The 16,401-nt window shown below is 38.3% G+C and overlaps 1 protein-coding gene across 7 annotated transcripts in view; it reads left to right on the top strand.

The window, feature by feature from the left end:
• CNTRL (centriolin) overlaps nucleotides 1–16,401 on the top strand; it is an 85,147-nt gene that overhangs the window by 36,825 nt on the left and 31,921 nt on the right. For 6 of the 7 annotated variants that reach the window (XM_087419172.1, XM_087419170.1, XM_087419174.1 and 3 more), the window contains 7 exons: nucleotides 3,041–3,194; nucleotides 4,241–4,461; nucleotides 8,073–8,249; nucleotides 10,487–10,621; nucleotides 13,582–13,727; nucleotides 15,041–15,248; nucleotides 15,744–15,923. In XM_087419172.1, the coding sequence (XP_087275298.1) occupies nucleotides 3,041–3,194; nucleotides 4,241–4,461; nucleotides 8,073–8,249; nucleotides 10,487–10,621; nucleotides 13,582–13,727; nucleotides 15,041–15,248; nucleotides 15,744–15,923 (1,221 nt within the window). Of the gene's footprint in view, nucleotides 1–1,208; nucleotides 1,407–3,040; nucleotides 3,195–4,240; nucleotides 4,462–8,072; nucleotides 8,250–10,486; nucleotides 10,622–13,581; nucleotides 13,728–15,040; nucleotides 15,249–15,743; nucleotides 15,924–16,401 lie in introns of those variants that run through there. The other variant, XM_087419176.1, reaches the window with a different exon arrangement.

Below are 16,401 nucleotides of genomic sequence, written 5' to 3'. Positions count from 1 at the left end.
TGAAACTGCTGAAGGTTAGTTCTTAAGGTTACAGCCTTAGTCTGAGCACCAGAGGATGTCTCTTTTTAATTTGTTCACCCAAAGGGAACATCTTTTTCTAATATGCACAAAGTCATCTTATTGGCTAGTTAGGCACCCCATTTTAGGCTACAAAATGTAAACATTTTAGCAAAAAGGAAATAATCAAGGGGCCGGCCTGGTGGCGCAAGCAGTTAAGTGCACGCACTCTGCTGTGGCGGCCCGGGGTTCACCGGTTCGGATCCCGGGCACACACCGACACACTGCTTGTCGAGCCATGCTGTGGCGGCATCCCATATAAAGTGGAGGAAGATGGGCATGGATGTTAGCCCAGGGCCAGTCTTCCTCAGCAAAAAAAGAGGAGGATTGGCAGATGTTAGTTCAGGGCTGATCTTCCTCACAAAAAAAAAAAAAAGGGAAATAATCAAGAGTGGGATCTCTGCATATTTTTCTGTAGATGTAGATAGACTTTTATTTAATTAACTTTTATTATCTAATCAGATGAAGTAATTTTCTGAATAGCAAATAGAATTTAAAAGTAAAAGCTTGAGAGATTAGAAAACAGTACAAGACTCTGAGATACAATGGAAAACAAATATATTAAGTATCGACGATGTGTCTTGCATTGTGCTGAGGTTTTTGCATATACTGGTAAGGAACTTTATCACAGCATCTATGAGATTGGTGACATTCTTTTCAATTTGCAGAAGATGAAAATGTGATTGAGAAAGATTACATGATTTCCCAAAGTCACCCTTTTAGGAAGAGGCAGAGCCCATGCTTATGCTGCTACAATGACCCTCTTCCCACAAAGGAATTAAAGGTCTAAAGAGATTAATTATTTTTAAGATTAGCTTAGACCCAAACCTAGTCAAGTTTTCAACAAACATAAGCATTTAACTAGGTTTCAAAAGGAAAAGTTACTATTTAAAAATCAAATCTCATTTTAGTTGTAAGAAATGTTCATAGCTAGAAGCACGTATGTCACAGGAGCAAACATAAAGGAATATTTGTATGGCTCTAACGTATCAGGCAATGCCCTATGGAAGCAAAAGGTAACTGTTCTCTGGGGAAATTAGCCTGTGGTAATCTGTTGCCAAGGTTGTGCGTGATTGGCCGGCGGGAGCTTCCTGTGTTGTGATTTAAAGCGTGGAGGGTGGGGCCTGCCTGCAGAGACTACTCGTGATTGGACAGGCTGGGCTGCCGCTCAGTCTTCGCCAGGAATGTGGTTTGAAGCGCTGGAAAGTTGCAGAGGCTAGAGGCGCTTAAAAATGTGGCTGTCAGAGAGGAAAGTGCGCGTGAATTTGAAGACAGCATTAGAAAGCGTTCCGCCCACAATTTCCCTGTTCTCAACGGCACAGTTTTAACAGGATAAATTCTAAGTTAAGGTATGAAATGATCATTTTCTCTCTCTCTGTACAAAGGACTTAAAAGGAGGAGGAGTCAGAGATGTAAGTTCCTGTTTTTACAACTCTTTCGTGAGCTCCACGGTAGTGAAAATCGCAGAATCTTCTTTTGATCCCATGTGTTTAGTGCAAATCATTGTCATATTGAACCAGTTTTTTTGTCCTACATGTAAAGAGATTTCAGTGGAATTTTTAATGGTGAATTTTAAAGATTTATTGATATAGATATGAGTGCAGGAGTGGTTTTATTCTTTCTTGAGCCATAAAAATCCTGAATTTACTTAAAATTTAAACTGTTATCTGCAGATACCTATTCAGAAAGACTTCAGATGGGTATTTTGGGAGAGTAGAAGAGTTTTGAAAATCCCATCAAGTTTTACCAGTAGTAAAATGAAAACCTTCCAGTCAAGCTGCCAGTCATTTATTCTTCAAAAATGAAGGGACTTTTCATATCTTTGGAGGCAGCAGACATGTAAAATTGAGAAATGTTCTTTTATAATCAAATAGGTCTTAGACTTGAGAACCTTGGAGTTTGTTGTTCAGATTGTAATATAATGCTTTCTCTTAATTTATTTTCTGTTCCTGTGATCCTATGGGGGCAAACTAGAGCTGTGAGGGTGTGATAGGGAGGGCAGAGGTTCTCTGGGGAATTGCTTTGTCTCCATATGAACAGTTACCTAAGGAGACCTGGGCAAGTGGATTGATAGATCTGAGATTCAATTTTCTCATTTGTAAAAGAAAGAGTGAGACTAGATTATTGGGTCTCAGTTTTCCCCCCCAGTACACCTGAGAAATACGCTCCACTCCTTTCAGTTAACAGTAGCTCCCTAATGCAATGACTGTGAGGGTGTGAGAGGGTGTGTGGGTGTGTGAAAGCTCTGTTTTCCACCAGGTGCATGTGTAGTGGTTGAGGGGTGTGCCTCCAGAGGGCCCTCCATCTTGAGAATCAGTGGACTAAATGGTCTTTGAGGTCTCTCTCAACTCCCAGTTTACCGGACTTAAAAGCAAAAGGTTTCTTTGTATAAGCAATTGAAAATAAACTTGAATTCTAAGTACGTATTTATTTCATGTCTCCATTTTTCCCTTAAGAAACCTTTTTATAAAGTACATTTAATGTGGGGTTTTTTGGATTAAAAAAGTATTGTCCATTATAAAATTTTTTTAAATATAAAAAAACTCATAGAGAAGAAAAAAAATCTCCTGTAATCCTTCTACCCAGATATAATCCTTGTTAACATTTTAGAATATAGTCTTTGTCAATGGATATATGTATTTATAATCAACTTTTTGGAAACCTTTTAAAAAAGACATATTTTAATGCAATGCAAAGAACACTGAACTTCGCTACGTTACATGCTAGGTGTGCCCTTGGAAAAATCACTTAACCTCCCTGATCCTCAGTTTGCTCATCTGTAAAATGGCGATGATTCCCACATCAAGTTACCATGAGGTTTAAAGAAAACTACTCACGTGAAAACAGTGCAGGGTCTGACACAAAATTGATACAATTGTTACATTTTATTTTTCTTTCTTCCTTAGAAATGTTGTTAAGGATTATTATTTTTTAAACAGTTTAAAGAATTTGGGATTTTGGTGATTTTTTTTTTTCATTTCAGTGCCATATGAAGGCTCAGAAAAGGGGTAAAGAACAGCAGCTTGACATTATGAACAAACAGTACAAACAACTTGAAAGCCGTTTGGATGAGATACTCTCTAGAATTGCTAAAGAAACTGAAGAGATTAAGGACCTTGAACAACAGCTTACTGAAGGTGAGAATTTGTGTGATTTAACGTAAATCAGTTTTAGTATTAATAAAAGACAAATGACACCCAGTCAGGCATTACTAATCCAGATATTGGCTTGAATATGCTTCAGCTGTTCGTACTAGTATTTGCTAGGGAAATATTTGTAGAGTACTCAAAAATGGTTAATAAAATTAAAAAATTGTTATTTTAGTTTTGTTGTGTTGATGTGCTAGTGAGTTAGGTCATTCCATTCAGTAGGCAAGAATTCAATACATGATCTTGATAAACCCTGGCGTGTGATTGTCTTCTTTTAAGATATAAAATCCTTTCAGGAGCAAAGAGCCCATTGACATCAGGCATTCAGTGTCAAGTTATAAGAAGAGTGTGGAAAGAATGTTAGGGTCTACTTTTACCATGAAAATTTAAATTGTGACATTGCACTAATAGTGGGTGCAGAAGACAACAGGCTGTAGTGGTGAGAGCTTGGCTGGATGTAAAAAGGTCCCAGTCCTTATTTTGCCATTACCAGCTGTGTGACCTGGGACAAGTTATTTCTATCACAATCGTTAGTTGTTGGGAAGATTAAATGACATAGTGTTCATAAGGTGCCTGGCCCATAGTAGGTACCTAATATGTGGTTTGGTTTTTATTAAGTCTTCAGGTTACTTGTTTATGCTACCAGTCTTGGATTAGTCTTAACACGTTGAGTGGTTTTATTTTGTGTATCTAGTAGCAAGAACTCAGTTTTGCTGCACATTTTTCATTGTTTTATTTGGAAATCACTACTTTAAACTTTTTACAGCATAAACTAAGCATTTTATAAGAAATGCCCATGGATAAACTATTTTTATTGTATACCTGCTTAATACTTCTGTATGGTGGATAATTGGGGGAAAAAAACTATCATTATACCTTGAAAAAGAAAAATAAGATAGTAGGAAATAATTGAAAGCTTAGAATTTCGTTCTTAGTAACAAATAGCTAAGAAGACTAAATGCAGTAATTATTTATATGTCTTGAAAGCATTTTCTTATATATATCATCACCTTCCCTTTTACCGTCTTGCTTAGGCCAGATAGCAGCAAATGAAGCCCTGAAGAAGGATTTAGAAGGTGTCATCAGTGGGTTGCAGGAATACCTGGGGTCAATCAAAGGCCAGGCAACTCAGGCCCAGAATGAATGCAGAAAGCTCCAGGATGAGAAAGAGACATTGCTGCAGAGATTGACCGAGGTCGAGCAGGAGAGGGACCAACTGGAAATAGTTGCTATAGATGCAGAAAATATGAGGAAGGTAAGATTTGTTTTTTCTTGCCTGTTTCCCTTGGCCTCAGAAGTAGATGATGTCCAAATTAAGTTAGTTAAGGAAATTAGCAATAGTATTGTGGCTATTTTTTTGTTTTGTTTTTTTCCTTTAGTTGTGATACACTCGGAATCATTATTTTTCCTTTGCTAAGAAAGGAGGGTTATTTTAGCTGAGTTTCTATCCCTGAAAGATATTATTAAATAACTCTAAGGAAAATGAAATTATAGCTTTACAAATGCTGTATTAAATATTCAGATTTTATTATTTGTGCCCTCAAATTAAGCATGACATAATTTTTCTTATTCTTGTTATTACTTCATAATTTTAAGATTATTTTACAGATAACAAGACAGACACAGTGTTGTAAATTATACCCTTCAGTACCTTTGTTGCCATTTATTTGGAGATTTCACTTGCTCTGTTTTAGTTGTTTGGCAAACTTTGTCATGCATGAGAACCCAGGTTCCCAAACCTCATCCTCAGTACGGCTGTCTCTGGAAATTTGAATTAATATATTTTAATACTGTGAAATTTCTCAGACATATAAACATACCAAAAATAGTATTTAACACCATGTACTTACAACTCAGCTTAAGAAATAAAACGTTACAGGTATATTTGAAATCTTCTGTGTACCCTCTTCCAGAGGTAACTAAATCCTGAATATGATTATTATTTCCCTGCATCTATCTTCTTTTATTATATCTGTATCTATGCATAAGCAATATGTAGTATTATTTTATATAATTTTAAGATTTATATAAAAGGTATCATAATGTACCTATTCTTTGGCCACTTCTTTTCTTCCTTCATATTTATATTTTTGAGGATTATGCACATTGACACATGTAGCTCTATTTTATTTTTATTGATGTATGTAGCATCCCATTGTGTGTACATATCACAAATTTATTGCTTATTCATTCTTCTCTTGGGAGACATCTAGGTGGTTTCCAGTCTTTTGCTGTCACAAACAGTGTTGAGAGTAGCATGCTTGCACACATGTTGAGCCTGGGGACTGCGTGCAGAGTGAAACTGTGAGGCAGAGAGTATGTGCCTCCTCAGCTTCACCAGATGTTGTCAAATCACTGTCCGTAGTGATTCTGTCAATTTCTACTCCCATCAGTAATGTGAGGGCTGCCATTACACCACATCCTTGCCAACACCTAGTGTTGTCCAGCTTTTATTTTATTTTATTATTTTTTTTGTGAGGAAGATCAGCCCTGAGCTAACATCCATGCTATCCGCCTCTTTTTGCTGAGGAAGACCGGCTCTGAGCTAACATCTATTGCCAATCCCCCTCCTTTTTTTTTTTCCCCCCCAAAGCCCCAGTAGATAGTTGTATGTCATAGTTGCACCTCCTCCTAGTTGCTGTATGTGGGACACGGCCTCAGCATGGCCGGAGAAGCATTGCGTTGGTGCGCACCCAGGATCCAAACCGGGGCTGCCAGTAGCAGAGCGCGCGCACTTAACCGCTAAGCCATGGGGCCGGCCCTCCAGCTTTTCTTTTTTCTTTTTTTATTTATTTTTTGTAAATTTTATTTATTTATTTTCCCCCCAAAGCTCCAGTAGATAGTTGTATGTCATAGCTGCACATCCTTCTAGTTGCTGTATGTGGGACACGGCCTCAGCATGGCCGGAGAAGCAGTGCGTCGTGTGCGCCCCCGGGACCGAACCAGGGCCGCCAGCAGCGGAGCCCACGCACTTAACCTCTAAGCCACGGGGCTGGCCCTCCAGCTTTTATTTTTTAAGCTTTTATTTTGAAATAATTTCCAATTTACAGGAGAGTTGCAGGAATAACTCACTATACCCTTCATTCAGAGTTACCAATTAATATTTTGCCTCATTTGCTTTATCTCTTTCTCTTATATATATAATTTTACATGATTTTATATAGATTTGTATATAAATTTTTTTCCTAACCATTTGAGAATTAGTAGTAGACATCTCTGCTCCTTAGCTCCGAAATATTTCGGCATGTGTTTCCCAAGAACAAGGACATTTTCTAACATAAACAAAATAATTATCAAATTCAGGAAATTTAACATTTTGTCAGACTTAGTATTTGCCACTCTGCTGAGTTTGAAATAGTATCTTTTTATATGAAAATTTTTATAGGACAGTTGAGAGAATAGTTCACTGAGCATCTGTGTGCTGTCCTAGATCCAACAGACATTTGCTGTATTTGGGGTTTTTTTGCTGGATCATTTGAAAGTTGCAGATATCATGACATCATCCCTTCAGTACACATTTCTTAAAAATAAAGACATTTTCCTACATCACTACGATACCATTATTACATCTAGAAAAATTAACAATAACTCTCTAATGTCATCTAATATCAGAACCATATTCAAATTTTCTCAGTTGTGCCAAGAATGTCTTTTATACCGTGTGTGTGTGTGTGTGTGAGAGAGAGAGAGAGAGAGAGTGAGTGTGTGTGTAGAGTCCAGGCTGGTAGTCCTGTAGAGTATCCCACATTATGGATTTGTCTGATTATTTCTTCATGGCATGTTTAACTTGTTCCTCTATGCTCTGTATAAAATAGTATCTTATTTTAACTGCATTTTCCCCTGATTACTGGAGAGATTTATTTGCCATTCAGTTTTCCTCTTCAGTGAATTCCTTGTTCATATTCTATGCCCATTTTTCCATCGGATTGTCTGTCTTTTACTTAACAATTTGTAGGAATTCTTTGTGTATTCTGGATATTAATCCTTTGTTAGTTTTATGTGGAATCTGAATTTTGAACAAGCAACCCAAATGGTTCAGATGCCAGATGGTCTTTGGACCACCCATTGAGAAACTCTTTTATAGAAGTTCTCATCACAGGGTCCTCCTCTTTAATCCAGAATAGTTTGATCTAATTCTTCAAGATCCCAAATAAATAGATAGAGGCTGTAATGTTTAATTATAGAAAACGGATGGGCTAAAATGAATTAGAACTGTGGTATGCTAATCAATATGTACATATATTCTTATTAGCACTCATTTAAGTTACTCTATCATCCTGGATGTTAGAGAGTGCTAGTCCCATTTTGTTCTTCCGAGAAGTGAACATACTGTGGTTTAATAGAAAGAGTGTGGTCTTTGGAGTCAGAGATCTGGGTTAATATCCTGACTCTATCTTTTTTTGGCTACACAGTCCTGTGCAGTTTACTTAGATGTTCATCTCCAGTTCTTCGTCTGTAAAACGGGAATAATACCTTGTCTGACACAGTTATTGTGAAGATGCAATGAAATAATGTGAAAACATTTATTCCAATGTCTGGTGGAAAATAGGCCTTAAATTTTATCCTCCTCTTCTTTTTTCTTCTTATGTATTCAGACACATTTAAAGTATCATACAACTCGTTACTTTGGAAAACATGTTGGTAGCTTACTGATTTTTCTGATTGCACTTGGTCAGGGTTTTGTTTTCCAAGCTGGATATGCACAGCCTGTGGCTTCATCATATTGCTAATGAACACTTTCTATGTCAGGGCAACAGTGGCTGGCCAGCGTTTGGTTTACAGTGCTCAAGTTACTTATAATGACTTGCAGATGCTTAAGCAGCGCAGTGAGGGTTCCGTAGTTCAACATACACTAAATCCTTCCAGGAGCTTGCAGAACTTGAGACTGCCCTCCAGGAGCAGCATGAGGTGAATGCATCCCTGCAGCAGAGCCAGGGAGATCTCAGTGCCTATGAGGCTGAGCTAGAGGCTCAGCTGAAGATACGGGATGCTGAAGCCAACCAGCTCAAGGGAGACTTGGAAAAACTAACAAGGCTCAGCCAGGTAAGTAAGAGCATAGAGTCATAGAAACCAAGTAGCCTGTGGCCTTGACATATCAGCCTTCCTTTAATTTAATGTAAAATTAAACACTTTTTAATATAATGTATGTGGAGTGATGGGAAGAGCACATTTTTGGAGTTAGATATTCTGAGTTCAAATACTACCCCTGTGTGAACATGGGCAAATCACTTCATGGCTCTGGGCCTCTGACAAATGCCTCCTGGTCTGTAAAATGGGTTATGGTGAGGATAAGGGAGATAATGGGCATGAGAGCACCAAGCAGTTGCTATTCAATAAATTCTAATTTTTCTTTCTCAAAACAGCTTTAAGAGACCTCTTTTAAGTTGATATTAAATTTTATTTTGCTACTTCCTATTTTGGTTGGATGAAATATCCACTAGTTTAAATTATGCTTGCAAATTAGAGAAACAATTAGTCATCCCACAAATACTTATTGATTGGCCATTGAAGGCCAGGTGCTGTGGATGCACAGACATGGTCACTGTCCTTGTGAAGCTGATGGTCCAATAGGTAAAACAAGTGTGGGAGAAAGAAAAGGATAGGGTTCTGTAGCAGGGGAGGGGCAGTCAGGGAAGAGACCCCTATAGAAATGATGTTTCAGCGGAGCCTTGAAGGATGAGTCGTATTTGGCTATGTAGAGGAAATGGGGGTGAAAGGGATTGGGATAAGGGATGAGCATTCTCCAAGAGGCAAGGAGAGAGGGCATAGTGCATTTAAAGTGCCGAAAGTATGCCTCCATTATGCTGGGAGCAGGGAGAAGAGTAGGGAAAGAGGCTGAGAAAGAAGACGGAGAAGCAGACAGAGACCGGTTATAGTATATTCTTTATCAGATTAAAAATACATTTTGTTTAGCTATTAGCCAAATGGGCTGCACCTTCCTCCAGGAAGCCCACCCTCACGTTTCCCTTCTGCCTGCTGAACATCTGGGTTCAGGACTCTACTTTGGTTTTCCTATAACCTGTGCTTGGTCAAAGCATTTTATCATATGTATGGTGATCATCTGTTGAGATTGTCCATCTCCCCCGCTAGACTCAGCACAGTGAATGGCCAGATTATATATGCCTGTTTCTGTTTTCTCAGTGCCTGGCACATGAGGAGGGTCAATATGTTCCTATTGGATAAAAGTGAAATAAAATAAGATAGTTTGAATCCCAGGAATTTATGTAAAATAGGATTTGTATGATTGGAAAAGAAAATAACAAGAAGTCTGGCTTATTATAATAATTATGTTACTTTGTGTTCCTTTACTTATGAGATATCCAATGATCACTTGCCAATTGTCAGGATTATATGTTAAGAGTACCAAGTTTTACAAAACTGCAGTTGACAAGATCAGAGTGCAGAAAATAGGAGGGGAGAAAAGAATTAAAATAACAGTAAATAAATATTTTTAAATAATAGTAAATAAAATTTCTAGGTGGCATCTCCTTTCAAATGAGTTCTCTTCTTTGAAAAGTTTTTAAGCCAACCCTTACTAGCTTGAAATCCATTGTCCTTTGTACTTCCATTGTCCTGTGTTTTTTTTCTCACAAGCCTTGATAAAAATATTTTAACAGCTTGGCCTTTTCACAAATTCACTGGGTATTGGAAGGGACACTCCCCTCGTTGGCATCAGGCCTGACAGGATTGGTCTTCAAACCACACGTCAAACCACAAACCACACACATGAGAGTATGGATCATAATAAATCTCTTTCTGATCTACAGATCTCTGATTGGTACACTTTAGTTATGTGAAATCACGTGTGAAGCTTGTTAAATGCAGATTCTTGGGCCCCACCCTAGAGATTCTGGCCCATTAAGTCTGAGATGGAGCCTTGGCATCTGCATTTTAAACAGGCACACCAAGTGGTTTTGATGCAGATATTTGAGGACCACAGTTTGAGAAATATTGGTCTAAGGGAAAGGAGAACAATAATTGTTGAATCACTCACAAAGCTTTTAAAGGTAGGTACTTGGGCCATCCCTGCAGATTCTGATTTGGTTTACTGTGCTGAGCTGATTCTCATGCTTACTCTTCCTTAAGTATTAGTAAGTTTAAGGAGGCATGTGAAAAAATTACCTTGGATTTTTAAATTTGGGAGTACAAACATAAAACTGTGTTAATATAAAACCATAGCTAGCAAGGGATTGCATGTGTATGTAAATTTATTTATGCCTTTTTAGATCATAAATTATTGCTATTTTACTTTTTCATATCATTGCTTCCTATGGCAATAGTTAGAACAATCAGCCCTTCAAGCAGAACTTGAGAAGGAAAAGCAAGCCCTCAAGAATGCCCTTGGAAAAGCCCAACTCTCAGAAGAAAAGGAACAAGAAAATAGTGAGCTCCACACGCAACTTAAACAGCTGCAGGTAGAGACTTGTTGGTTCCTAATACTTTCTTATGTAGGACACCCAAAGATGTTGCTATCTTCAGGCAGACACCTAACACCCTGCTCATATATGTAAGCAACTTGAATTATTAGAAAAAAGGAATTCTGGGTGGAACAGTACCATAGCCTCTGTTCCCTTGTGAGCCTATCGTTTTATGATTATTAATATGCATATCCTTTGTGTTGTTCTGATGGTGCAGAGAGGTGGAGGCCATGTTGATGGTAAACAGGATACTATGTAAATTCATGGATGAAAGCAGTACCTTGTGTTTCTTCTAAAAGCACATTTGTCACCAGACTGAGCTAAAATTATCAGACTGGTGGTGCCTTCTTCCACTGAAAGATCTTTGTAATTATCCAGGAGTTTAACTCTAGTGGGTTGCAGAGCTTCTTAACTGTAAACAGTTTTCACAGTCCCCTTCACAGGATGCTATTAAAAGTGCAGTCATTTTACATTTGTGGGAGTTTTCTTTGGCAGAATATTTTTACAGCTATTGTCACAGTAATCTGCCCAACAAACTGCAGGAGAAGCAGGTGGACAGGATTTTCCAGGTAATTAAACTCTCACAGAGCACAGATGTCTGAACCAACAGGTACCTGGATCCACACTCAGGTCTCCAAATTCTGTAAAGTCAGAGGCCACTTGGCTGACGGAGGTGGCAGCTGTTGTACTTTACCAGAAGTAAAGGGGCAGAGTTGCTATGGTTTTGGGGAAGGCTTCCAAAAAAGTCATGCAGGGAGGTTTGTGACCGATAAGACTAATGAGCTCACCCAAATTCTCTCTCTCTTCTTCCAAAGCCTTGAATATTTTTTCCTCAAAGTTTAAGGAAATCTGATAACCTAGAATTTAATTTTTACTGCTATCAGTTCAACTTCTGAAGCAAATATCATAAAAGATGTACATGCTTTCCATTCTTGTGTGAATTGTGTGTGTGTTGGGTGTCCATTGGATTATTTTTTCTTTGTGGAAATTTTCAAATAATCACAAAAACAGAGAGAATAGTCTTATGCCCTTTTGTTTACCCATCTTAAACAATTATCAAGATTCTGCCATTCTTGTTTCAGTTAGTCCACATTTTTTTGCTGGAATGTTTTAAAGAAAACCTCCTACGTCTTTATTTCACTCATAAATACTTCAGTATACATCTCTTAAAGCAAAGGACAAAAATATATTCTTTAGGGGCCTTTTCCTTGAAGACAGAAACTGAAGTCAGCTTTCCAGAATGTTGGCCCATGCTAGAAGACTACCTTATTTGGAACTAGGTCCTTGGCCTCACTCTGCATTTGTCTTTGTCAGAAATCATTTCATCGCAATGAACTGAAACCTGCCAGCACTAGCTCAAGAAAGGAGACAGCTTGCTAGGAACCAGAGCTGCTCTATTGGTCTTTCAGGGGCTACATGGCTCTCATTTCTCCTTCTCTGTCTCTCTGGGCATTGTATGTGGCCCAGCATGGACCCCAGGCCTGAGCTGATGTATTTTTACAGACCAAGTTCTTATACAGACTTGCTGTACTGGATCTGGGTTCAAATTTTGGAGAGAGTGAGGACTTGTTTTCTGGCTAGTCCATGGATGGCTGGCCTTGGCTCAGATCCCCTGTGGCCAAGATTAGTAGTACAAATATGGGCACCTTAGGGCAATGGGCAGGACAGTTTACAGATAAGAGACTCCAGATGGGACAAGCAGTTAACATATTCGTTGCAATTTTAAATCCTCCATTTTAATTAACAGTGTTACATTGAGTTTGAAGTAAATTAATCACTCAGGTAGAATATAGGTATTCAGGGAAATACAATCAATAGGTTAGGATGTAGAACTATTTTTCTTTACAATTTCGGGTGATTTTAGAAATTTCTTTTTACTTGAAAGAGGCCATTGTCTGAATTCAATTCTGAGGTCTAGATATATTCGTTCGTTAGTAGAGAAAATATGCTGGCATATAACAAATAGTCCCACAGAGAATTGTAAGCTGCTAGAGAAACTTCAGTATGCGATGTTCCATTTTTCACTTGCTTGGCACATAGAGCTGAATATTATGGGAAAGAGTTTTTTGTTTTTGTTTTTCTAACTTTGAATTATGGACATTTCAAGCATATAAAAAAAATAGAATACTGAAATGAATCCTCATATATATATCACCCATCTTCAACAATTATCAACACATGGCCAATCTTATTTCATCTATAATGCTGTCCACACCCCACCCCTCACACCTATTCACACACTGAATTATTTTGAAGTAAAACCGAAACATCTTATTTTATCTATAAATACTGTACTATTGTTATGTATCTCTAAAAAATAACAGCTTTAAAAAAAAGCATAAACACGGATACCATTTTATACCTTAAAATTATCGTAATTCCCCAATATTATCAAATACCTTATCAGTATTCAAATTTTTCAAATTATCTCATAAATTTTTTACAAGTATTTGTTGTAATCAAGATCCAAGTAAGGTACACACATTGCATTTGGCTGACTTGATTCTTAAGTCTCTTGTAGTCTATAGGTTTCCTCTTTTTTTTCCTGTGTTATATATTAAAGAAAACCAGGTCTTTGTCCTATAGAGTTTCCCATATACTAGATTTTGTTGGTTGCATCTCCATAGTATTGATTAAAATGTTCTAATGTTACATATGGAGACTTATTTAGATTCAAGTTAGTTACTTTTTGGCAAGAAGACATTCATAGGTGGTGCTCATAGGTAATTCTTTTTGTGTCACATCAGGAAACGTCATAATGCCTGGTTGTGTCTTTTCTGACTTTAGATTGATCAGTAGATTCAGATATTGTCAGCCAGAGTGGAAAAGGTTTTTAAAAGATTGGTAAAGGGAGTTGAATAGAACTGTCATATGGTAAGTCATATAGGCTGTGTACGTGGGTGTATTTTAAATTTTATTTTGGTAACTTTTACCTCCCATTGCACCACCCTCCATAGGATGACAATAACCTGTTAAAACAGCAACTTAAGGATTTCCAGAATCACCTTAACCATGTGGTTGATGGTTTGATTCGTCCAGAAGAAGTGGCAGCTCGTGTGGATGAGCTAAGGAGAAAACTGAAATCAGGAGCTGGGGAAATGAGGTAATGGAAAATCAAGACCTCCGGGCCAGCCCTGTGGCTTAGCGGTTAAGTGCGTGTGCTCTGCTGCTGGCGGCCCGGGTTCGGATCCCGGGCGCACACCGCTTGTTGGGCCATGCTGAGGCTGCGTCCCACATACAGCAACTAGAAGGATGTGCAGCTGTGACATACAACTATCTACTGGTGCTTTGGGGGGAAAAAAATAAATAAATAAAATCTTTAAAAAAAAAAAAAAGAAAGAAAATCAAGACCTCCAAGTACAGAGTGGTCGAGTTGTGAATGTGAGGTTCAGTGATGAACTCACCTTTCCAACTATTGTTAATGGTTGGTTTCTTTTGTAAGGTTTCCTTTATTGTATTTTCATGATTGAGACATAAGATTGCTTAGTTCAAATTGTCTGTCATTGATTTTTTTTTACCCTGCCAACCTGCAAAAAACAAACCAGTTTAAGAGGCAAAAACGTTTATTTGGGGTCAAATCTGTGCAATTCCGGGAGCACAGATTCATGTAGAAACCCACATAGTGTCCTGATTACAGGAGAGGGGCTTAGGGTTTTTATGGGAAAAGAGAGGATGAGGTGAGTTGTATTGAAGAGTTCACTGGTGCCAGATGAGGTAAGGCTAGGTTTGTGCTTCAGAGATTGGCCTGAAGTTCTATCGTTAGGCAAAAGGCTAGACTTGTACTTTATTGATTGGTTAGCAGTCCAGTCATCAGCAAAGTCCAATTGCATCGGTCCTTACAGACAGGATATTCTTGTCCTTACTGACTTCTTGGAATGTTGGCAGTTGGGTCCAGTTTGGAAGATAAAGAAAACAAGACGTGCAAGGCAGTATCTCTGGAATGGTGGCTCTGGCTCTATTTTAATATGGCTCCACTCATGTCATCTTTCATACATTTTAAATCTTTTGTACTTTTTGGTATTATTTAAGTTAAAAAACATAAAGGTTTTAAGAGTAACTCTTTCTTGAAAGTTCATTACACATGGTCAGGAAGTAGAGCCACATCATCCGTTTTAAACAGAAAACAGATCTCAAAAGAAAACTGAGGCTAATTTAAATGTATGAAATGGACTTTTATTCTTTGAGAAAACATTGTTAGCCTGATAGGAGCCTGTGTTTTCAGAGTGGCAACAGTCATTTGATAAAACAGTGATTTGCACTTAGGAGATGCTCGGTAAGTTGCTGTGGACTGCCACGAGTCCCACTCCACACCACTCTTTTTACTCCTGCAATAATGTTACCAGCATGTTTGCACCCAGCCTCCAGCATCAAAAATAAAGTGTCACACTTATACCATCTTTTTTTCCCCCTTACCAGAACCCATAGTCCTTCAGATGTCTTAGGGAAAAGCCTTGCTGATTTGCAGAGACAATTCAGTGAAATTCTTGCACGCTCCCAATGGGAAAGAGAGGAAGCACGAGTGAGAGAGAGAAAACTCCAGGAAGAAATGACTCTGCAACAAGAGAAACTGGCCACGGGACAAGAGGAGTTCCGGCAGGCCTGTGAGAGAGCCCTTGAAGCACGAGTAAGAAAGGGGCAGGAGGTAGCTGGAGGGAAGTGTTGGCAAATATTCATGGTTTTCAGCAAATTACAATGCTTCCTTTCTCATAAAAATACAGTATAATTATTGTTATTTTCACTCATAACAAGTCAAACTAGGTGTGACTAAAATTCAACCCTAAATATGGTGACTAATGTCAAAGTCAGGCTTCTTTGTGACGCTGTGTTTTCTTGTTTTGGAAGAGAGTGAGATGTTTCTTAACATGCGGGTAAATAATACCACATTGCTGGAGCATAGTATGGGGCCAGAATCTGATTTTTTGATGTAATTATTTTAATGATGAGGCAAACATTAAAATGGTTCCGAGAGAACAGTTGAGATAAACCATCCTCAGTAATTCATTAGTACACAATTTCATTATGCTCTTTAGTAAAATGAAATATAATTTTATAAAAATTTTTATTTTGCTTAAAATATATTTTGGTTAAAAATCATCCTTGAAACTTGATTTCTTCACAGATTAATTTTGACAAGAGGCAACATGAAGCAAGAATCCAGCAGTTGGAGAATGAAATTCGCTATTTGCAAGAAAATCTAAAAAGTATGGAGGAAATTCAAGGCCTTACAGATCTCCAACTTCAGGAAGCTGATGAAGAGAAGGAGAGAATTCTGGCCCAACTTCAAGAGTTAGAGAGAAAGGTGGGGAAGCCTCAGAAAGAGACACATGAGTCTCTGCTGCTGGAGTCCTGCCCTGGCAGTCGGGCCAGCTGAGAGGGGTGTGAGCCACAGCCGCCTCTGGCTGCATTGCTGGCCCAGAGGTGAACCTAACGTGGGAGGAGACTGGATGCATGCATTGAATCAATGGCCTGAGACAAGGGTGCCATGAGAGATGGAACAAGAGAATTGGGAATGTAAGGAATGACTTGAGAGCTGGTTAGGTGGTACTTAAATACAGTTGAGATGAGTTGACTTCTTTCAAAACCCCTTGCCTAATTGGACACATCTGGGGAAATTATGTTTAAACTCCTCATCTTCCTTCCTAATACCCTGGTCTCTCTTTGAACTTCTCCATCCTACCTCAGCCGTGTACTCTTATTGTCACGTCCTAGACCTTATTCAATTCAGAAATTGCACCTGCCACCTCTGAAATCACAAACTGAAGCATCCAACTTTGATC

Source organism: Ceratotherium simum, chromosome 29 (genome assembly GCF_057802395.1).
Source record: "Ceratotherium simum simum isolate JZ-2026a chromosome 29, ASM5780239v1, whole genome shotgun sequence".
NCBI classification, from domain to species: domain Eukaryota; kingdom Metazoa; phylum Chordata; class Mammalia; order Perissodactyla; family Rhinocerotidae; genus Ceratotherium; species Ceratotherium simum.
Note: the sequence above shows the minus strand (reverse complement) of the source record. Positions and strands in the feature narration are given on the sequence as shown.